The sequence below is a fragment of the Panthera uncia genome, chromosome D2, assembly GCF_023721935.1.
Source record: "Panthera uncia isolate 11264 chromosome D2, Puncia_PCG_1.0, whole genome shotgun sequence".
NCBI lineage: Eukaryota > Metazoa > Chordata > Mammalia > Carnivora > Felidae > Panthera > Panthera uncia.
The window spans coordinates 32156564-32180331 of record NC_064818.1 but is presented as its reverse complement, the minus strand read 5'-3'; the positions used below and the strand labels follow the sequence as shown (position 1 = coordinate 32180331).

The 23768-nt window shown below is 35.8% G+C and overlaps 1 protein-coding gene across 7 annotated transcripts in view; it reads right to left on the bottom strand.

Annotated features, from left to right (window-relative positions):
- Nucleotides 1-23768, bottom strand: part of MCU (mitochondrial calcium uniporter) — a 203099-nt gene that overhangs the window by 36692 nt on the left and 142639 nt on the right. For all 7 annotated transcript variants that reach the window (XM_049646212.1, XM_049646210.1, XM_049646215.1 and 4 more), the window contains one exon: nucleotides 12765-12834. In XM_049646212.1, coding sequence (XP_049502169.1) covers nucleotides 12765-12834 — 70 coding nt within the window. The remainder of the gene's footprint in view (nucleotides 1-12764; nucleotides 12835-23768) is intronic.

The following is a 23768-nucleotide window of genomic DNA, read 5'->3' as shown; positions in this document are numbered from 1 at the left end:
AAATCAATGTACAGAAATCAGTTGCATTCTTATACACTAACAATGAAGCAACAGAAAGACAAATAAAGAAACTGATCCCATTCACAATTGCACCAAGAAGCATAAAATACCTAGGAATAAATCTAACCAAAGATGTAAAAGATCTGTATGCTGAAAACTATAGAAAGCTTATGAAGGTAATTGAAGAAGATATAAAGAAATGGAAAGACATTCCCTGCTCATGGATTGGAAGAATAAATATTGTCAAAATGTCAATACTACCCAAAGCTATCTACACATTCAATGCAATCCCAATCAAAATTGCACCAGCATTCTTCTCGAAACTAGAACAAGCCATCCTAAAATTTATATGGAACCACAAAAGGCCCTGAATAGCCAAAGTAATTTTGAAGAAGACCAAAGCAGGAGGCATCACAATCCCAGACTTTAGCCTCTACTACAAAGCTGTAATCATCAAGACAGCATGGTATTGGCACAAAAACAGACACATAGACCAATGGAATAGAATAGAAACCCCAGAACTAGACCCACAAACATATGGCCAACTCATCTTTGACAAAGCAGGAAAGAACATCCAATGGAAAAAAGACAGTCTCTTTAACACATGGTGCTGGGAGAACTGGACAGCAACATGCAGAAGGTTGAAACTAGACCACTTTCTCACACCATTCACAAAAATAAACTCAACATGGATAAAGGACCTGAATGTGAGACAGGAAACCATCAAAACCCTAGAGGAGAAAGCAGGAAAAGACCTCTCTGACCTCAGCCGTAGCAATCTCTTACTCGACACATCCCCAAAGGCAAGGGAATTAAAAGCAAAAGTGAATTACTGGGACCTTATGAAGATAAAAAGCTTCTGCACAGCAAAGGAAACAATCAACAAAACTAAAAGGCAACCAACGGAATGGGAAAAGATATTTGCAAATGACATATCGGACAAAGGACTAGTATCCAAAATCTATAAAGAGCTCACCAAACTCCACACCCGAAAAACAAATAACCCAGTGAAGAAATGGGCAGAAAACATGAATAGACACTTCTCTAAAGAAGACATCCGGATGGCCAACAGGCACATGAAAAGATGTTCAACGTCGCTCCTTATCAGGGAAATACAAATCAAAACCACACTCAGATATCACCTCACGCCAGTCAGAGTGGCCAAAATGAACAAGTCAGGAGACTATAGATGTTGGAGAGGATGTGGAGAAACGGGAACCCTCTTGCACTGTTGGTGGGAATGCAAATTGGTGCAGCCGCTCTGGAAAGCAGTGTGGAGGTTCCTCAGAAAATTAAAAATAGACCTACCCTATGACCCAGCAATAGCACTGCTAGGAATTTATCCAAGGGATACAGGAGTACTGATGCATAGGGGCACCTGTACCCCAATGTTTATAGCGGCACTCTCAACAATAGCCAAATTATGGAAAGAGCCTAAATGTCCATCAACTGATGAATGGATAAAGAAATTGTGGTTTATATACACAATGGAATACTACGTGGCAATGAGAAAGAATGAAATATGTCCTTTTGTAGCAACGTGGATGGAACTGGAGAGTGTGATGCTAAGTGAAATAAGCCATACAGAGAAAGACAGATACCATATGGTTTCACTCTTATGTGGATCCTGAGAAACTTAACAGAAACCCATGGGGGAGGGGAAGGAAAAAAAAAAAAAAAGAGGTTAGAGTGGGAGAGAGCCAAAGCATAAGAGACTGTTAAAAACTGAGAACAAACTGAGGGTTGATGGGGGGTGGGAGGGAGGGGAGGGTGGGTGATGGGTATTGAGGAGGGCACCTTTTGGGATGAGCACTGGGTGTTGTATGGAAACCAATTTGACAATAAATTTCATATATTAAAAAAAAAAAAAAAAAGAAAAAAGAAGTGGAATCTCCTACCAAGAGCCAGTACCAACTTCTCAGCTCATATTGTGAGTTATCTTAGAATCGAACCCTCCAGCCTCAGTCAAACCTTCAGATGACTGCAGTGCCAGCGAGCATGGGATTGCAACTTCATGAGATTCTGAATTGCCCAGCTAAACTGCTCCCGAGTTCCAAATCCATAAAACATGAGATAATACAGGATTATTATTGTTAAGCCACTAAATATTGCCGTAATTTGCTACGTGGTGTTAAATAACTAAATATGGCATGGTTCTTGCGTGTATTTAGACATTACATAAATGGTTGCACTATATTCACCTTTCTACAACTTGCCTTTTATGCTCAATAATGCTTTGACATTTATCCAAATTGAATCAGATTTCTGGATCATTAACTTAAAGTCCTATGTAGAATTTTATTTATGAATATACCACAATTTATTTATCCCTGGAAAAAAAAAAACAGATTTTCTTCTTCTTTATTGTAAATAAAAAGAAGGCTAAGAAAGTTAGCAGCCCCCCTTGTTTTTAGTTTCCAATATAAATTAGAGCTCTGCATTTCACATTTTACTCCTTATGCCATTTGGAATTTACTTTTGTGAGGTAAGAAGTCAACTATAACAGCCGCATTTATTGAATAGTCTCCCTTTTCTCCTGATGTACAATGTTAATTCTATCACATGTCAAATTCCCGTACATGCAAGGTTTCTCTAATCTGACTCTACGATCTTTCCTGAACCTGTTTTGATTATTACGATTTTAAAAATACATCTCAATACGTAGTTGAGGCAAACCTTCCCCCCTTTTCCGCTCCAAATTTATTTTAGGTATTTGTGTAGTTTTCTTTTTTCATATGAAGTTTTGAATAAATTCAGCAGTTCCTGTTGGGGTTTAGTTTAGATTAGCATTGCACTGGAGTTTATAAATTCATGTGGGGGAAGCTGACAATTTTTACAGTGTTGTCCTCACATTCGTTAACATGTCATAACTCTGCATTTATTTTTATCTTCTTTTGTGTCATTCAATAGAGTTTACTCTTCTTAATATATGTTTTACAGATTTTTTTTTACTAGTATCATGCCTAGATAGCTTCACACAATTTATCTTTAATACTCACTTCTATGTTCATAAATACAATTCCAAAAGCCCATAGGTTTTTTCATTAAATTATACGTTAGACAAAACGTAAGATTACCATTTAACAGAGTAAACTAAATATTATTTTGGTGATAATAAGGCCCTTCCTTATACATTGTGGCAAAAATATCTTTGATATCAATAATTAACATGTATAAACAAAATGTGCTTGCTTCACAATAATCTCAGAAGAATCTATTTAACTATGAAAAATAGATTATTGAAATTTTCTTTACATTATTCATAATATATTAAATATACTAAGTCTGTCACATATTAACAGCATTTGAAGAATACTTATGTTGAAAACTTGTAAATTTTACGTAGTAAATAATTTTCCATGGCAATATAAGAAAGCCCAATTATATAATCATAACTTCAGTAGCTTGATAAATCCAGTTGTTTCTTTCTAACCAGTAGTATAAATTCATTTTAATCACATCAACTATGTATTTCATTTTGTACCTTGGGTGAATCAGTATTTGTACAAGGTAATTTCTGTAAACTATGTACAATTTTTGTGGAGTTATTATGGGGCTTAAATAGTAAAAGTTGGAAAAATACAAAGTTATAAATCATCTTTTTATACATGGTGTTATCAGTCTGATGCTAAATAGTTGTACAACCTAGGTACTTCTTGTTAATTCAGGTTCTTTTAAAATGAGTTCATGAAAATATTTCTCAGAAATGTCAAAACCATTTGTGCTAAGTAAAAGGTCATCCCCTCCCTTTCTTTCCATTCGTGCACTCACTCTGAGAATTAAAATTTTCTTTTGCTTTTGTAAAAATGAAATCCTGTCCTAATATAGTACTGTATCATTTTTTCCTTTTAAAACTGATGTTTTTGGTGGTGCTGCTATGAAAGTAACTTTATTAAACCTTGATCCTTGATCCACTTTAATTTCTGGATGATAAACAGAATACAATCCTAAAGTATAGACAGTGGAGTGCAGTAGAAAAAGCATGGTTTTGGAATCTCAGATTTGATAGTCCTCAAGTTCTACCACAGGAGATACCTCAAATCCATGGGCATGTTACTGAATATAACTGTACCTCAGTTTCCTCACAGTGTAGGGATTCTAATACCTCATAGGGCTGCGGAGAAGATTCAATGAGAATATATGAAAAAAATGCCTGCTTTAACAGTTTCTCTTGATTTTTCTAAAAACTAAGGTCTTAAAACCCAAAGTCTAAAAGCATGTAATACATCCATGGAAAATTTCCAATCATTCCTTTAAATCTCAAGAAAACAAAAGTGACTTGTTCCACTGAGGACAACAAGAAGGAAACCAGTTATTGCTATATAAACCAATTCCATGTTCCTTAGTATTTTTGGATAATTGACCTCTTTGAGACACTGATAAGCGTATGGATTCCTCCTATAGCCTTATTCCCTGAAAAAATTCAAACAATTTATACATAAAAATTTTAGATATAATTTATTTTATTGCATCAGAAACTGATTTCCTTCATACTGTCTGCTACAGACTAAATTGTGTCTCCCTGCCAAAATTCATAGGTTAAAGCTCTAAATCTCAGTGTGACTATCTGGAGATGGGTCTTTAGGAGGTAATTAAAGTTAAATGAGGTCATAAAGGTGGGGTCCTAATCTGATAGGACTGTGGATTTATAAGAAGGTAAGAGCTCTCTCCAGTCCCCACCATGTGAGGACACAGAGAGAAGGTGGCTATGTGCAAGCTAACAGAGTTCTTACCAGAACCAGACCATGCTGGTACTCTGGCCTCAGACTTCCAGCATCCAGAACTGGGAAAAAAAATTTTTTTGTTGTTTAAGCCATTCAGCCTATGCTATTTTATGGCAGCCCAAGCAGACTACTACACTGACATATTTTTAAAATAAATGTTGACAAAAAACTGACTTTCCTCATTTTAACCCAAAATTAATGGTCATTTCTTATTTCTTAAAGAGATAAAACAAAATTTTACAAGTTAAATAAAATATAAACTTTAATACTATATAAAAAACCATTTCAATTACAAGGCTGCTATTGCTTGGCTTGAATAAAGAAGTCACATAAAGTCACGTAAAGAAGTCATGGCTAACCAGAATATCATCTTTGATATCTAAAAGGTTGTGCCTTTCTGTTTTTGTGAAAAGAAGTTGTGAACACTCTGAGACTCTGAGAAAGATATGGTAAATGTAATCACAGCTCCCTTTGGCAGATGATGATGGTAGGATAGGTGTGTGCAAGGAACTTAAGAATTTTCTAAGACTCTTAGAATTGAATTCATATCACTATTTTGATGCAGTATCAAAAGTGAGAAGATTATAAATCCAAAATTCAATTTTAAGGTTTCTGAATGGAAGTAATCTTCAAGAGCTCTGAGGTTTTTCAGTTCTTGTAGAGAAACTGACAAAGCTTTCCATTCGTGAGTAGACTTCAGAGAAACTCCCTACCCCCGCAGTTGGAAAATTCACAGGGTTGGCTATTTCTAATTACCAACTTCAGAGCTACAACTCGGTTAAAAGAATTCATGATTTTTCTACCAAATTCATAATAATGACCAAAAGGTCTTGAATTGGAAGATTATGCTCATTCATAAAGTCCCAAATATTTCCAAATAAATCAAGGCATAAGTAAACTCTTCCTTTAACTAAATTTTCTCTTCTCTTAAAAAGCAAAACTCCTAAAATCTCTATCAAAATAACACCGGCATTCTTCACAGAGCTAGAACAAATAATCCTAAAATTTGTATGGAGTCAGTAAAGACCCCGAATAGCCAGAGCAATCCTAAAAGAGAAATCCAAAGCTGGAGGCATCACAATTCCAGACTTCAAGCTATACTACAAAGCAGTAATCATCAAGATGGAATGGTACTGGCACAAAAACAGGCACACAGATCAATGGAACAGAGTAGAGAACTCAGAAATGGTCCCACAAACGTATGGCCAACTAATCTTTGACAAAGCAGGAAAGAATATCCAATGGGAAAAAGACAGTCTCTTCAGCAAATGGTGTTGGGAAAACTGGAGAGTGACATGCAGCAGAATGAACCTGGAACACTTTCTTACACCAACACGAAAATAAATTCAAAATGGATGAAAGACCTAAACATAAGACAGGAAGCCATCACAATCCTAGAAGAGAAAGCAGGCAAAAACCTCTTTGATCTTGCCCGCAGCCACTTCTTACTCAACACGTCTCTGGAGGCAAGGGAAACAAAAGCAAAAATGAACTACTGGGACCTCATCATAATAGAAAGCTTCTGCACAGAGAAGGAAACAATGAGCAAAACTAAAAGGTAACCAATGGAATGGGATAAGATATTTGCAAACGACATGTTAGATAAAGGGTTAATATCCAAAACTTATCAAACTCAACACCAAAAAACAATCCAGTGAAGAAATGGGCAAAAGACTGAATAGACAGACACTTCCAAAGAAGACATCTAGATGGCTAACAGACACAGGAAAAAATGCTCAACATCACTCATCATCAGGCAAATACAAATCAAAACCATAAGCTCACATAGGTGAGCTATCACCTCACACCTGTCAGAATGGCTAAAATTAACAACCCAGGCAACCACAGATGTTGGCGACGATGTGGAGGAAGAGGATCTCTTTTGCACGGCTGGTGGGAATACTAACTGGTATAGCAACGCTGGAAAACAGTATGGAAGTTCTTAAAAAATTAAAAGTAGAACTACCCTATGACCCAGCAATTGTACTACTAGGTATTTATACAAGAGATACAGGTATGCTGTTTTGAAGGGGCACATGCAGCCCAATGTTTACAAGCAGCACTGTCGACAATAGCCAAAGTATGGAAAGAACCCAAATGTCCATTGTCTGATGAATGGATAAAGATGTGGTATATATACACAATGGAGTACTACTTGCCAATCAAAAAGAATGAAATTTTGCCATTTGCAACAATGTGGATGGAATTAGAGTGCATTAAGCTAACTGAAATAAGTCAGTCAAAGAAAGACAAGTGTATGATTTCACTCATATGTGGAATTTAAGATACACAACAGATGAACATAAGGGAAGGGAAGCAAAAATAGTATTAAAACAGAGAGGGAGACAAACCATAACAGACCCTTAAATACAGAGAACAAACTGAGGGTTGCTGGAGGTGTGTTGGGTGGGGGAATGGGCTAAATGGGCAAGGGGCATCAGGGAGGACACTTGTTGGCATGTAAATGGCACTTGTTATATGTAAATGATGAATCACTAAATTCTATTCCTGAAATCATTATTACACTATACGTTAACTAACTTGGATTTAGATTGTAAAAAATTCAAAAAACAAATAAATAAAAATAAGTAAAAAGCAAAACTCCTGTCAAAAGTTTAACCAAGCAAAGAAAAATTTTCTATTTTGATAAAATCATCTTATGATAGTGACTACTTCTGTGGTAGCAGGCAAGGCTTCTTTTAGGACTCTGGGAAAAGCCTTCAATGCCAGTGTGTGCAAGTGAAAAACAAAAAACAAAACCAACAACACCCAGTGCATTATTACAATGGGTGGGGCTCCTTTCTTCTCTAAGGCAATATAAATATGCATGTTACTAAGCTTGGAAGATGTACCATCTGTGCAGAGGGTACCAAGATCTTCCTTAGCATCAAAAAAATTTTTTTTCTGGTAGTTATTTTGGCAAAGAAATTTAACAATCTTCCAAAGAAGGTTACAGCCATTAACATTAACAGATTTTCTAATTTCCGTAAGAGAATCACACATATTTGAGATTTTTTTTTGATTGTGTCAGCATGCTTATTAACAGACAAAAAGTAGGAACTAAGGCTTTAGAGCAAATCAGTAGTTTCATCAAGTTGTATTCTGAAGGGAAATGGGATAGTTTCCAATTCATTCAAAACTTACTTCAAAGTATTGGAATAACTGACAGCAACCCTAGATTGGATGACATCATCTGAAATTTGACAAATTTGCTTCTACTCTAAGCTAAGCCAGTTCAAAACTGTCAGCACATAAAGTTTAAAGGTCTTTCCAATTTCACGTGGCAGCTTTTCTCAGCAATGTGAAAGCCAATTTTTATAGAAGCTTACAAAAAAGGGTTTTGTGATAGAACAAGTGCAATCACATTTTGGTAGTTCCTAACTGAAACTTCTACTTAAACAAAAAGTCCAAACTGTAAGATATATTTTTTAAATGGAAACCTATAGTCTGTTTCAGCATTCCCAACTTCATCTTTAGGTTGGTGACAACTCTGCCATATTAAGACCCCAGAGCTTTGTGTTCTAGCATCTTTGGCGATTAAGTGGTTTCATCAGTTTCATTTCTTTTTTGTTGTCAAGTTTTTAAACAGTTGGAATGAAACACAGTGGTGGGGTAGTTTGTGCCCTCAATATGATGATGACAGTAAAGACAGAATTTCCAAATGTGTATAAAAAGTGGCCATTAGTAAGATGACTCAAACAAATCCTTTTTTTCTCCAAAACTATTTGAAAAGCAACAGGCAAAGCTCTAGAATATATAAAGAATCCTTATAAATCACGACTAAGGTGGTCAACTTTTTTAAATGGACAAAAATTTGGATGCTTTACCAAAGAAAATACTTGAATGGTTAATAAGCACATTAAAAGATGCTCAACAGGGCGTCTGGGTGGCTCAGTCAGTTGAGCATCTGACTTTTGATTTCAGCTCAGCTCATGATCCCAGGGGATCATGGGACTGAGCGCGGTGCCTGCTTAAGATTCTGTCTCTCGCTCTGCCCCCTCTCATCCGCTCGCGCAAACTCTCTCTAAAATAAAAAAATAAAATAAAAAGATGCTCAACATCATTAGTCATCGGTGAAATGCAATGAAATAATACTACATATCCACTAAAATATCTATAATCAAGAAGATTGATTCAAATAAGCGTTGGGGAGGATATAGGGAAACTGGAACACTTACATGTTGCTGGTGGGAATGCAAAGTGGTACAGCCACTTTGGAAAACAGTTTTGCAATTTCTTAAAAAGCTAAGCATATACCATATAACCCTACTTTCCACTAAGTACCCAAAGGAAACGGAAACATATGTTCACCCAGACTTACAGGCACATGTTGATACCAGCAGTATGAACAGGCCAAAATGGAAAACAACCCAAATATCTTTCATTTGGTGAATAAACAAAATGTGATATTTCCATACCAAAATACTTCTCAGCAATAAAAATAAAGGAAAGAGCTGCAACACCCTATAACAGGGATAAATCTCAAAAGCATTATGATAACATAAAACAAGCTACATGCAAAAGACTACATACTGTAGGAGTCCATTCATATGACATTTTTGGACAAGATTTAATTATTAGAGGCAGAAAGTGGATTAGTGATTGCCTGGGGCACAAGGTGGGAGAAGGGAATGACTGCAAAACAGGAACCAGGGAACTTTTAGGGGTGAAGGAAGTAGTCTAACACTGGATTGTTATGATGCTATGAAATGACAGGTGAATTTTAGGATATGTAAAACATATCTCAATGAAGCTTAAAAAAAAAAAAAAAGGAACAGGACAGGGGTTCCTAAGTGGCTGTCAGTTAAGCATCCAACTCTTGGTTTTGGCTCAGGTCATGATCTCACCCTTTGTGGGATTCAGCCCCGCACTGGGCTTGTACTGACAGTGTGGAGCCTGCTTGGGATATCTCTCTCTCTCTCTCTCTCTCTCTCTCTCTCTCTCTCACTGTCCCTCCCCTGCTTGCTCTCTCTCTCTCAAGATAAACATTTTTTAAAAATTAAAAAAAATTTTTTTTAATTTACAAACATAACAGGACAAAAACCAAAGAAGAAAGTTGGGGCAATATTTAGTTCTCCAAACCATCCACAGACCTTAGATTAAGAATTTATATGTTATCAGCAGCACCTGCGTGGCTCAGTTGATTAAGTGTCCGACTTCGGCTCAGGTCATGATCTCACGGCTCGTGAGTTCAAGCCCCGTGTCAGGCTCTGCTGACAGCTCAGAGCCTGGAGCCTGCTTCAGATTCTGTGTCTCCCTCTCTCTCTACCCCTCCCCTGCTCATTCTCATTCTCTCTCTCTCTCTCTCTCTCTCTCTCTCTCAAAAATAAACATTCAAAAATATTTTTAAAAAATAAAAAAAGAATTTATATGTTATCTATACTTGGGTTGATTAAACAGATGGTTATTTATTATTAAACAGGAATTTTCAATAGCCCTTTATTACAAAAATTATTTGCTCTCTATTGTATGAAAATCTTACATCTTTTGTTAACTACAAAATAAACACAACTCTTACCACAATTCTCAAAACAGGGTTAACTGAGTAGCATCACATTCTGGATAGAGAAAGGAAGGCAGCTAGAAGGCGCTATTTTCCTTGTTCTTATGCTAGCTCACCCTTGACACTTTCCCAAAAGCTTAGGGGACAATACGTCCTGGGTTACACTATGAAAATCTGTCAGGAAAACTCTGGTTGCCCCCTTTTCATTCTCAAAAGTATCCTGGGTTGGATGATAAATTATACATTCAACCTGTCTATAGCAGAATTACTCTCATCCTTAACTTTCATTAATGTGAAGAGGAACACCCTAAAGGCTTTGGAAATCTTAAGCAGGTATAAACAAGGCTTTGGAGATCTTAAGTAGGTACAAACAATACAGTCATAAAAATTTTGCGTAGTTTTATAGTTGAGGATGTGGGCACAATGAAATTAAAATGAGAAGCCCCAAACCACGGTTCTTAGATTAGAGGTCTTTAACACTACCACAAGCACTCTTTATAGAGTAAGTTGTTCTGGTGGATAAGTACTATTTCTGCAGGGTAAGTTGTTTTTCTCTCAGAGGTGATAACTATTACTATCTCCATTTCACAGATGAGAAAAGAGGCTTTGAGAAGCTAATGCCCTTGCCTAAAGTTATAAGGTGGTTAAATAGTGAAACTGGGATGTAAGCCTAGATCTGCTTGACTCCAAAGCTTGTCTCTTACTTAACCTCTAAACATAATGCCTCTCATGGAAGGGAACATGTGCACAGATATGGGTACGTACCTGTGCACCTATATAAAATGTATCTGAGGTTGAGGGCCATGAGATGAGGAATCCATGAGTTGGTTTGAGGGAGTCTTTATCATTAAGAAATTATGTGTAAAATTTCCTATGTGTATGCATGTATGTATGTATGTATGTATGTATACAGATATATAGAGAGAGCTTTCACCAGATCTTTAAAAGTATTTGTGACATAAGAAAAACTAAGAACCTTTAGATTGCTTTGGTAAGAAGGTTAAACATTTAAAATAATTTATATCTGTTAGCTGAGCCATTATAGTCATAAATAGAAGATCGGTCAAACAACATAATTAACATGCAATTATTGAGAGGTAGTATATATTAGGCATATATACTAGGTATATAAATATAATGTGGTATTTTAGATTTTGTACTTTTTAAAAATGATTTGATAAAGAATATGATCTGGCAGTCTCAACTAAGAGCAGTAAATGATCACAGAGACGGCTGGCTAAACTCTATTGAAGTAGCTATGTATTAAGCAGAGTTTTCTCATACACTATACAGACCTAAGGTAAAATTAGCTTAGAAGTAAAAATAAGAAAGATGTATAATTTGCGGATAGTATGGGCAATGAGTTGCATTAAACCAATTATGTGCTTCTATTTTTTGATTACTAATATGAATTGGTTTTCTTAAGAAGGACAATAGTATTGGTAGGAATTTGGGGACCCACACTTCTTTTAAAGTATGTATCCCTTCAGCTTTTGCAAAAATATTGCCTTCAACCCCTTATGCAACATACAGTCAACCTACTAGCATTTATGTCCTGGAATAATATTCATCTAGATATCCCAGTACAACTGTAGCACAGTTACATTACTGAAATACTTCCATACAGGATAATAGCAGCTGCATTAAATTTAAACAGCTTTGAGGGGGAGGGTTCTGGTAACACTCTAAATATCGATTCTGATCAATAACGGGGATCCTAGGACTCTAAAAATTCTGCTGAGATTTCGTTGCTTTAGGTGTCTTTAAGTTTGCTAGATGCTCTTTTGATGGTTGCCTTGCCTATAAATTTAATGTTTATAAGGTTGAAATTAGAATTCTATCAAACTAAACTTTATACAGAGGAAATATATTAACACTCAACCCTATTAAGCAAATAATATAAACTGTGAGTGTCCAATACTGAGTGAGAGAAATGACAAGAAGAGCTGTAAACATATCCCTCCACTACTGTAACAACAGCCTCCGTCCTGTTGTCAGTTTGCAGCATTATGGACTTTTACAAAGGACTGCATGTGGTCCCCAAGCATCGGTTCATTCTTCCCCACATCAAAGAAGGATAGTACCATCAGGGAAGAAAAAAACAATCAGGCAGGAGGTTGCAGATTTTGAATTGCTTCTTTCTAGGCCCTGATGACATGAAGGGGCTGGAGAGTTTGATCACGATACACAGAATAAAGACCCAGTGGTTAGGAAATACCAAAGATGGTGCTTCTGTGATCTTAACATTACCTTTGTCCCCAATTTTAAAACATAAATGAAGAGATGAGATAATAACATTCCTTGATCTATGAAAACTGGATGGGCCTATTAGCTTTTCTTTCTGATTTCTCCTCTACATTCACTATATCTTCATTCAAATTTTATTTAGCGTTGCCTCCCCCTGCTTCTCTCTCTGACTCCAAGTGCATCTGGAGTGAAAGAGTATGATATATAAATTTGTATGTTAGTTAGAGAATGAGAAACACTGAGTTAAGAAAAAGAAAATAGACATAAAAAATGGATTTGCCAAAACTCACCATCAGAGGGCACAACAGTACTGCAATAAACAACTCCCAAATTCTGCCAGGAAGAGAGCCTCTGGTGCACCTAGAAAACACGAAAAGACACATCCACTGTCAGGACACAGAAACAAATGTGAAATTATGTGCATACAAAAATAACTTTCTGGTTATTTACGCAATGCGTATTCTTTGTAGAAAAGTTTAAAAATATAAAGAAGTCTCTCAAACTCATACCATCCTAAGACAACAGTGATGAACATTGTGGCTTGTTTTCAAGATTTTATATGAACATATTTACATACACACACATCACACAAACTGTTTTTTCATCTGCTTTTTAAACACTTAATATTTGCTTAAGGGCTATCCAGTCAAAAGTGAAGCTTTTGTGCTTCCTTTTTTTGCTAGCGTTTACACATGCACTGCCTTCATAACTAGGTGTAAGCCAGTTATTTAAGTAGTTGTATCATGAATTTGCTGTTATTGGGTAGAAATCTCATCTTTCTGTTCACTTTCCCTTTTTTTTTTCTTTCATTTTTAATTTGGTCAGGGAGCCTCACTCCTTGAGTCCCTAATAATTTCCTTTTTTTAATTTAAGAAGGAAATCACTCATAATCTTACTACCTTCTCAAAGAGTAGTGTCATTTAAGATTTAGATCTGGAATTTAGTTTCGCGCAATTAAACTAAGTTTCAAAAAGAATATTAAATATGTTTCTGACTTGTCAAATGATTATATTTATCCCTTTGTATACTTTCCCATTCACAGAAAGTATTTAAAAATTTTTTTTCATGCTTATTTATTTATTTTCAGGGAGGTAGAGTGTGAGTGCACGTGCCGTGCAAGTGGGGGAGGGGCAGAGAGAGAGAGAGAGAGAGAGAGAGAGAGAATCCTAAGCAAGCTCCACACTGTCAGCACAGAGCCCCATGTGGGGCTCCATCTCACGAACTAAACCATGAGATCATGACCTGAGCCAAAATCAAGAGTCAAATGCTTACCCAACTGAGCTACCCAGGTACCCCTCCCAGCCACAGAAAGTATTAAAGGAAGGCATTAAGTGACTAAAACACAATATCTGCCTCTGAGCCAGATATCATATTCCATTCCATGAGCCCTAAAAGAAAAATCATTTAGGACTCTATGACAAGACATACCTTAACACAACCATAATGCATAACAGACTTTACATCCTTCATGTGAACTTCAGTTCCCACCTCCTTCCCACTTAGGAAAACATGCAGAAATATGAGACTGACATTTACTAAAAATGTAAATACAGTAGTCTCCTCTTATTCACAGGGGCTATGTCTTAATTTTATAGATCAATGGATTCTATGCTCACTACCAATACTTTAACTATAGTTTCCCCTTTCATGTCTTGGTTGGCTGAATTTCATCCTGTAGAAGTAGGGTTCATGAGAATAAAGTTCTCTGAAACTTGGCATGTTAAAAAATGTCTTTGCCTTCATATTAAAGAATTATTTGGATTGGCATAAAATCCCTAAATAAATGTTTCTTTGAGGAAAGTATTAGTTAAAGGGTTAGTGTTGAACTCCGCTTTGGAAAAAACTGAGGCCAACCACTTCTCTGGGAGAGCTGAGCTCTCTTGGCTTTGTTGGGGATCTGGAACCATAGATCTCATCTCTCAGGGTCTTCTCACATACCCATTTTATCTTCATTAGGTCTGGTAAACCTTTCTTCATATATTGTGCTTTAGGATTGCAGAGATCTCTCTGGTTGCAAAGATGGAGCTTGCTTTCTTATTCACTTTCTTATTTTAAGGTTATTTCAAGAGAAGGGAAAAACTGCTGCCTTTACCAGGCTATTATTTACTTAAATAGCAACTTTCTAACATGGGCATTTCAGAACATACAAAGAAGTAAAGAGCACAGTGTGATGAATTTCTTCCATGTATCATCACCCACTTCTATATTTACCAACATTTTGTCAAATTTGGTTCATCTATATCCATCTAGTTTTTTCCCCCAGAGTATCTTAAAGGAAATTCCAACTGGCATATTGCATTACCTGAAAATATTTATGTATAATCTGACGGGCCGTTTTAAAACGGGAAGTCCTCTGTTCCCCTATGATTTTGCAAGTTCTCCTCGACAATAAAAAAATGTTTTTGTGGGGCAAAGAACTGCATAAACACATGGTTGCTTATGAATATTATTTGTAGGCTGCTAAAGAATATAGGTTGGCAGGCCAACCACCTGTTTTTGTAAATAAAGTTGTACTGGAACAAAACCAAGCCCATTTATTTACTTCCAGTCTATAGCTCAGTCATCTACTCTCACACTGCAGTGGCAGAATTGAGGAGCTGTAGCAGAGTTAAGTAGTTGGAACAGCGACTTTATGGCCCAGAAAGTCTAAAATATTTATCATGTGGCCCTTCAAGAAAATGTTTGCTGACTCTTGCTGTAGAACCCTGCCTCTGTAGTTCTGAGATAAATCACTTTCCCAAAGTCCTTCCCAGTCACTTCTATAATGATATTGGTAATTATGAAATATTACTTATGAAGTGTTCACAAACACACATATTAAGTCCTTTCCTTTCTTAAACCTTCTAATACCTTATAGTCTAATAAGGCCAATAGAAACAAAAATGATTTTGCTCTTGCCCTTTTTCTTTCAAATGTGTCAACCATAACAACATTCCAACCAAACCAAAGCAAAGACAAAAACCAAGGAGAGGAATGTAAGTGCTAGAGACCAAAGAGGTATTGCTATTCTAAACTGTATTCCATGACTCCCCTAGACTGAATATATTTTGCTGTTTTAATTGCATATTCTTAATAAATCACAAGAAGATAGAAAGCTTTTAATAAATTCTTGACTGATGCTTAAAGTTAAAAAAAAAAACCCTCAAGAAGTTTAAAAAAGAAACACATTCAGGCAAGTGGTATGTATTTATTCATGCATTTAAATTTCAAAGGCAGAGACGGAGATTAAGGTTAAGAAAGCAAATACCCAAATGTGCAGAAATCATGAGAGAAAGAGTAAATCTCTAGGCAATATCAATGCCAAGGGAACAAAGCGATTTGGTGCCAATACAGCTCCTTGAAAAGAAAAGACAGATTTATACTTTTGGTGCAAAACAGTCCACATCTTTTTTTCTTTTTTTTTCTTTTCTTTTCTTTCTTTTTTTTGAGTAATCTCTACACCCAAAGTGGGGCTCAAACTCACAACCCTGAAATCAAGAGTTGCATGCTTTACTGACTCAGCCAGGCTCATCCTGATAGTCCACATCTTTGATGAGTAATTTGAGAACTTCTAGGAAAAACAGGGGCTTGTAGTTAAAGTACAACATCTGCTCTGGTAATACAGCCACTTCTTAAATCTTAACCCTTAGAAAAGAAAAATGCTAGCATTATCAAGTTAGAGTCAGACCACAAAACACCGTAACTTAATTTTCCCAAGTCATAAGATTCAAGCTAATAAAATATCAAACTTTAGTATTCTAAAAAGACATCTCATGCCTTCAGAGCAAACTATTAAATTCAAGTCAAAACTTAAAGTTCTTTACTACTATCATAAATTATGCAACTTCCCCTACACTCACTTTTCATTGTTCAGAAGAGCAAACTCAGCAACACATTTCTGTCAGCAACTTGGGAAGAATGTCAAGTCTAAATAACCTGTCAATATCCCCAAAATATTCATAGCCAGTTAGACACTAGACCATAAGGGGAAAAAACAGAAGAAAGGGGGGGAAAAAAAGAAAAAGAAAGAAAGAAAAGAAAGGAAAATAAAGAGAAAGGTAGTTCCTTTATTAAGTGAAGGCAATCCCCTTTATTTAAAAAATCAGAAACAAACACTGTAAAATTATTTCAGTTGGTCTAAAGCCAAGGTCTAAATCTGGGTCTTTTCTTAAAAAGAAAACCAGAGGCCCTGAATGGTGTCACTTAGGCCAACTCCCCAAACCAGAGCTTTATATATAGTCTAACTGCAGTTTCAACCTCCCCCAGAAATGTAGTCTTAACTGGTCATGAGGATTTTCTAATGGGTGCCACTGAGTCTGCCACCACCAGAACCCTCTCCATTCCCCAAAGGAAGAAGAGATAATCTGTTATGATAAAACACCCTACTCTTCCCTCTAGGGAACAATCCTTTCCTTTTGCTAATTAACTTTCTTGCCGCCCCCACCAGCCTCCTACCTATACACCTACCTCCTATTTGGTACAACTCCTCAGGGCTCCCCTGTACTTGCTAGATGGGATGCTGCCCAATTCATGAATTGTTTAATAAAGCCAATTAGATCTTCAAATCTACTCAGTTGAATTTTGTTTTTTAACACACAAAAAAACCTATAATAGCTTCTACAATTTGGCATCAGTTTTTTTCCCAAGTCCTTGATATAATATAATTGCTGAAGCATCACATCTGTGATAATTTTTCACTACTTCGACTCTAACCATTCACTGAAATAAGCACTGTGACTCCAAATCCGCGAGATCTAATGTATGGGAAAACACCAAAAACCCTGGGCCCAGTTCCAACTTACTATCCTGAATTTCCACCCCTAAGTCTCAGTATCCTCATTTGTTGAATTAACAACAGCAATGACAACACACTTGACTACTTCACAAGGCTGATTTCATTTATGGGTAAGTGACAATATAAATGTGATAACATTTGAATGACTGATGTTCTACCAAAATGTAAGATATTTAGAAACTCAATCTTCAATCTTACTCTTACTGAAGACTTACTCTTACTGAAAAGCATTTAATAAGTATAATGTATTTTGAAAGCCACAACTACCTCTAAACAAAGAGATATTATACAATATAAACACTTTATGATATTTAAAGTAGAAATCTGAAGTTTTAAAAAGAGAATCTCTTTAGGTAGTAGGTAGTACCATAAAAAAATTTAAAAGGTTATACTAAATATAAGGCATATTTTATTCTTCTTTCAATAACTCACCAAGGAAGCAAAGCTTCCGATGCAGTTTAAATGAAGGTGGTATTAATGTTTTGTGAGTTAAATTATATTACAGTTGAATATTAGAAAATTATTTTCTCTTTGAAAACATTATTAAACAGTGACTACATTTTATTATAATATAGGCAACATTTCCCTACTAGAATATATTGTTACTTTATGAAGTAAGTCATGAAGCAATTTATATACCTTTGATTTCCAAGAGAATTTCATATCTATAAAACAAGGCAATATGGAGGACTTCATTATACTTTTTTTTGAAGGACTTTTTGTTGCATCTGGTCAACATCAGATTTTGAGTTAGGAAATTAAATCTAGCTCCTAAATTACCAATAAAGTTATTTAAAATTAATACTTGTTCCACACTAATAGTGCTTTGAGGATCAAATAAGATAGCATACCTAAAAGCATACAAGGCAAGACCTCAGTCATAAAATTCTGCAACACTGCTGATCTAGCAACGGACTAAAATAACCAGAACACTCAAATCTTAACTGTAACTAGTTGTATGTCATATCACTCTATGTAATATGAACTGATGAAAGATCATTTTATCCTAATAAATAAATATTTATCCATTTAACTGTATCAAGAAATGCTCATTAGGGCCAATTCTTACGTGAGGTCTTGAAATTAATAACTAGGTTTGTAAGACATGTAAAAGATTAGTGATATTTCTAGTATATCACAACTTAACAAAGTTATGAGAATTTGGTATAAACTTCATTGATAAATAATGTTTCTATTTTAGATTTTGGTATCACTCCAAAATTACAACATATGATTTATACTGTGCAAGAATAAGAGTCCAATAACAACTAAAACTTTAGTGTATAGTTTAAATCCCTAGTATTCGAGGCAATTTTACACCTATATTTGGAATGTGTTTATATCCTAATGAATGCTATGTTTTCCTTAATGGATGCATGTTTATCCTCTTGGGTCTCATGACAGGATATGTTAATGATACCAGAGTAAGGAATTTCTCCTTTTCTTAAGTGACAACCTGCCTTTCTCACCGTGAACTGGAAAGTTCTTTTCTACCTTGTTCCTTCCCTTCTATTTATTAAAAACCTACATTCACACACAAAAAAGAAAACTTTGGCCTCTTTATATCATCTTACCTCTTTTTTTTTTAATGTTTATGTATTTGTGAGAGAGAGAGAGAGAGAGACAGAGAGAGAGAGAGAGAGAGAGACAGAGAGCGAGTGGGGGAGGGGCAAAGCCAGAGGGAGACACAGAATTCAAAGCAGGCTCCAGGCTCTCACGAACTGTGAGATTATAGGACATTTAACTGACTGAGCCACCCAGATGCCCCTTACCTGGGTTTTTAAAAAAATTATTACTTTATCCAACGTTTTATTATAAAACTTTTCAAACATGCAGCAAAATTGAAAGAATTTTGTAGTGAACACCCTTACACTTTTCACCTATATTCTATATCATCATGTTATGTACCCATTCCTTTAATTTTACAAAAATTCTTAATTCTTACAGTTTCTTTTATCTCACTTACTTTTAGAGAGAGAGAGAGAGAGAGAGAGAGAGAGAGAGAGAGAGTGTAAGTGAGCATGCGACCCAGGGAGAGGGGCAGAGGGAGAGAGAGAATCTCAAGCAGGCTCCACACTCAGCATGAAGCAGGATCCCAGGACCTTGACATCATGACCCGAACCAAAATCAAAGTCAGATACTCAACCAACTGAGCCACCCAGGCGCCCCTCTTTTATCATTTCTAAATTCATTACATTCTCCAACTCCATTTCCTTTATAACTTTCCTGTATTGCTCTCAGATTTTGTCCTTTTTTCATTTGTCATATTGTATTCTAATATCTGTTTAGATGTCTGCCTCCCCCTTCAAAGTAATGATCACCCAGAAGACTGCTTTCATTTCTTTATATATTGGTACCCACCCTGCTCCCCATACCCTAGGAGACAGAAGCTTAATAAATATTTATTTACATTGTCTTTATTTTCTTCCTTATACCTTAATATCTTTGACAAGTTTTACAACTTTGCTTTATGTCCCAGTTTCCCTCCCTTGGGAATTATTACTGACTTTTATTTTACTGCTAAACTACTCTGGGAAATAAGGAGGTAATTATGATTACTGTAAGCATTTTGGGAGATAGTCACAGTGCAAATTTTTTCACATATATATTAAATATCTATTTTACTTTCAGCTACTATAGTTGTGTAAATGTATCCCTTCCTCAAAGAACTACAACCCAAAAAAACCTGGCTAGCATTTGTACCTTTCAACAATCATTTGTACAATTCAAAGAAGCATAGAAATTTAGACATAAGGGAATGAAATCCGAACACAAACCACACTGGAGCATGAACTCTCAATAAATGTTAAAGGAATAAATACAGCTGGTTTGAAAGATGTTTTTATTGAGAGTAAAGCTGTAACTTCATTGGTTGCTCTTTTTGACTTAAAGTTCAATTTTTTATCACCTAAATTCATATTTCCCTCCAAAGTACCGTGGAAATCTTGAACTCAGTATCTGTTGATATAACAATATTCAGAAAAGGGGTCATTGCATCTCTAAATTAATGTATTGGTCTCAAAAGGCTCAGTGGGAAAACAAAAGTATACACTGGAAAATATTTACAATTAGCGAATCTAGATAAAGGGATGCCCATTGTATTACTCTTTCAAATTTTCTGTAGATTTGAAATTTTTCAACATAAAAAGTTAGGAAAATAAGAAATTTTAGAAGTATTTTGTTTTAGGTTGATGATGAGTAAACAGGGGTTAGTTATAGTATTCTGTATTACTTTATATATATAACTGAGATATTTTGTAGTTTTTTCCTACTTTTCTAGAGTGTAGGGGCTGTGAGATTTCTGTGCTGGTTCTAGATAACTACTACTCAAAAATATAGTCCATGGATCTGCAGCATCAGAATCAGATAAACATGTCAAATGCAAATCTCAGGCCCACCTCAGCCTTATCTAATCATAATTTGCATTTTAACAAGACTACCAGGAAATTCATATGCACATGCAAGTTTGAGCAGCACCACTATAGTTCACTCAGATGAACTCTAAGGGAACTCGAGTTATACTAGAGAGAAAGATGTAGTACCCTCAGACATTTTACCTTTCTCGTTCATCAGGACCCTAACATAAGCGTCTAAAGCTTGTTGGGAGACAACATAATAGAAAAAATATGACACTGAGAGTTTGAAAAGCAAGATTCTAGTCTCATCTCTAGTTATGTGACCCTGAACCTTAGTTCTTCTCATCTGTAAAATGAATGGGTTATAGAACATACATTATAAAGCCTTTCCAACTCTGCGAATTTATGAAAATAAATACCAGTAGATATTTAGGGAAATGGCTCAACTATATGTGGTATCTCAAGAAATCGGGTCTACTTTTAATGCTACAGGCGCCTTATCCATCGATCCCTTTGTATTTATTTAGGTTTGAAAATCAACTTCTATCTTTCATTTTCACACTTGGTTTCTGGAAGATACACAGTGGTGAATAACTTAGGAAGTGAAGTGGGTGGCTGCTATTAATAATTTCCCTCACTGTTTCCTTTGTTCTTAAATGCTGATAAAACACAGGTAACAGACAGGATTTAGGAAAAAGTAAAATCAGATTCTGTGTTTTGTATAAAAGCAAGAGGATATTATTGCTCTTGGGAAAAACACGGCTGAAACATTTAGAAGTAAAGGATTATGATGACTGATACTGTCAAACGGATCAGGAAATAATAAAATTTGTGTGTCTGTGTGTGTGCATACACAAGCTGCACATGAAGAGAGAAAGGTGAAACAAAGCAAATGTGGCACAATATTAATAACTGATGAATCTAGACAAAGGGTATAACACTATACATCACACTCTTCCTGTAATTTTTTTTGTAGGTTTGAAATTTTTTGTAGTAAAAGTTGAGAGAAAAAAATAACATAAACATATACTAACCTCAAAATGCCCTGTTTTTTTTTGTTGTTTTTGTTTTGTTTTGTTTTGTTTTGTTTTGTTTTGTTTTGTTTTTTTAGAGAGAGGGAAAAAACATGAGCAGGGAAACGGCAAAGATAGAGAGGAAGACAGAGAATCTCAAGCAGGCTCCATGCAGAGCCCGAGGCGGGACTTGATCTCACAAACCATGAGATCATGACCTGAGCTGAAATCAAGAGTCAGATGTTTAACTGACTGAGCCACGCAGGCTCTCCAAAGTTAATAAGATTTTAAAACAAAAGTTTTATTCCTTGTGTGTGTGTGTGTGTGTGTGTGTTTATTCTTTGATGGCTGAGATAGCTGATTTTTTATTATAGTCTCAAAACATAATTTTTAGATTTCTGGAAACACATGCTATTCATAGAAGAGGATATTGAATCAAAGAATTCAATCTTTTACACTTTCAATCATTCTCTTAACTTCATGCCCTCTAAAACATGGTATTGAAGTCCAAACTGTTATTCTGTGTCTTTTCCTAACAGGAATAAATAAAAGTTGGTATGCGGGGAAGGTGTATGGAGGCTAATCTTTTTAGGATAACTGTATTTTATTTCTAACCTAGCTTTCCTCTTGCATTTTAAAGGTTACAGAAAAATAAATAAATCTATATTTTACTTTAAAATAGAGAGAAGAGGTGCCTGGGTGGCTCAGTTGGTTAAGCAGTTTTGACTAGGATTGGTTGCTGAGAGATTGGTTCCCATGTGATCCCTAAACAGATGGAGAGATCAGCTGGAGTCAGAGAATGTGGGATGTGGACCATTCCCGGGTTGAGTATTTTCAGTTTTGAATTATATATGAAAGTCATCTCAACTATCTTATTTGATCTTACTCTTTGTATTGCATCTTTAATGACTATTATTCGTTGAATTAATTTTAAGTTATGTGTTCATTATCTGAAATTATACCCTAGAATGGCTTTGTTAAGGATATTTTAAAAAATTAAGCAAATTAAAATAAATCTGTTCCATAAAGATAAAGGGAGGAAAGGTTTTCAAAATCTATGTTATTTGTATGAGGGCAGTGTTAAAGACAAATAACACTTAACGAATGTTTTTAAATCTCTAAGTAATTGAAGGTAGATTTGTTGTTCTTATGGTATTCCTGTTGGATAAAGTCTGGAGAGACTGAAGGAACATTATCAGTCAGTTAGTACATGCGTCTATTACTCATATTCTGGATTGAGATTTACAATTAAGCAGGACACTTATGTTAGAAATGCAGGCAGTGTGTTTATTTTGTTTTTAATTTGGTAAAGTAATTTACAGTAAATAGAAAAGGAATTCTGAAACAAACTGACTACTTCGCTCTTTCACTTTTTATGTTATGTTTTGGTCTTCTCGTGGTATAAGTCTATTACAATGACATAGCACGTGGGAGGGTAGAGAGTGATTTTTATAGCAGCTGTTGTATCCCTCTCCTTGCAGGGGAATAAAAAAAAAAAAGCTGATATTTATATTTGAGTGGTAACTACATTCTTTTTCATTACTGGCTGAAGCAAAAATTAAAATCATAGAAGGTCTCCTTTTGGTTTGAAATTGTTTATTTCATTAATATAAGGAAGATGTGAGGTGACTTCTAACCACTTATTTTGCCCCTTTTATTTTATCCTTAGCGAGGAAGAAAACTAAGCAAGTCTGTAACCAAAAGACAAAATAAGGAAGCAACATGGGAGTGCAAGTTACACTTACACTTCGTTATACACTCTGTCCTGTCAAACTTTACATGGTCTGAGAGACTGACAGAGCCTTATCTATACAGAGAGATCCCCATTACCACTATCACTCCCATCCTCTTCATTTTCTATGCATGCACAGGGTCCAATTTTTCAAATTATTTTATTTATCCTTGGTTATTTTTTTTAGAGAGAGAGAAAAAGACTGGGAGCAGGGAAAAGGGGGAGAGGGAGAGTGGGAGAGGGAGAGGGAGAGAGAGAGGGAGAGAGAGAGGGAGAGAGAGGGAGAGAGAGGGAGGGAGAGGGAGGGAGAGGGAGGGAGAGGCAGGGAGAGGGAGGGAGAGAGGGAGGGAGGGAGAGAGGGAGGGAGAGAGGGAGGGAGAGAGAGAGGGAGAGAGAGAGGGAGAGAGAGAGGGAGAGAG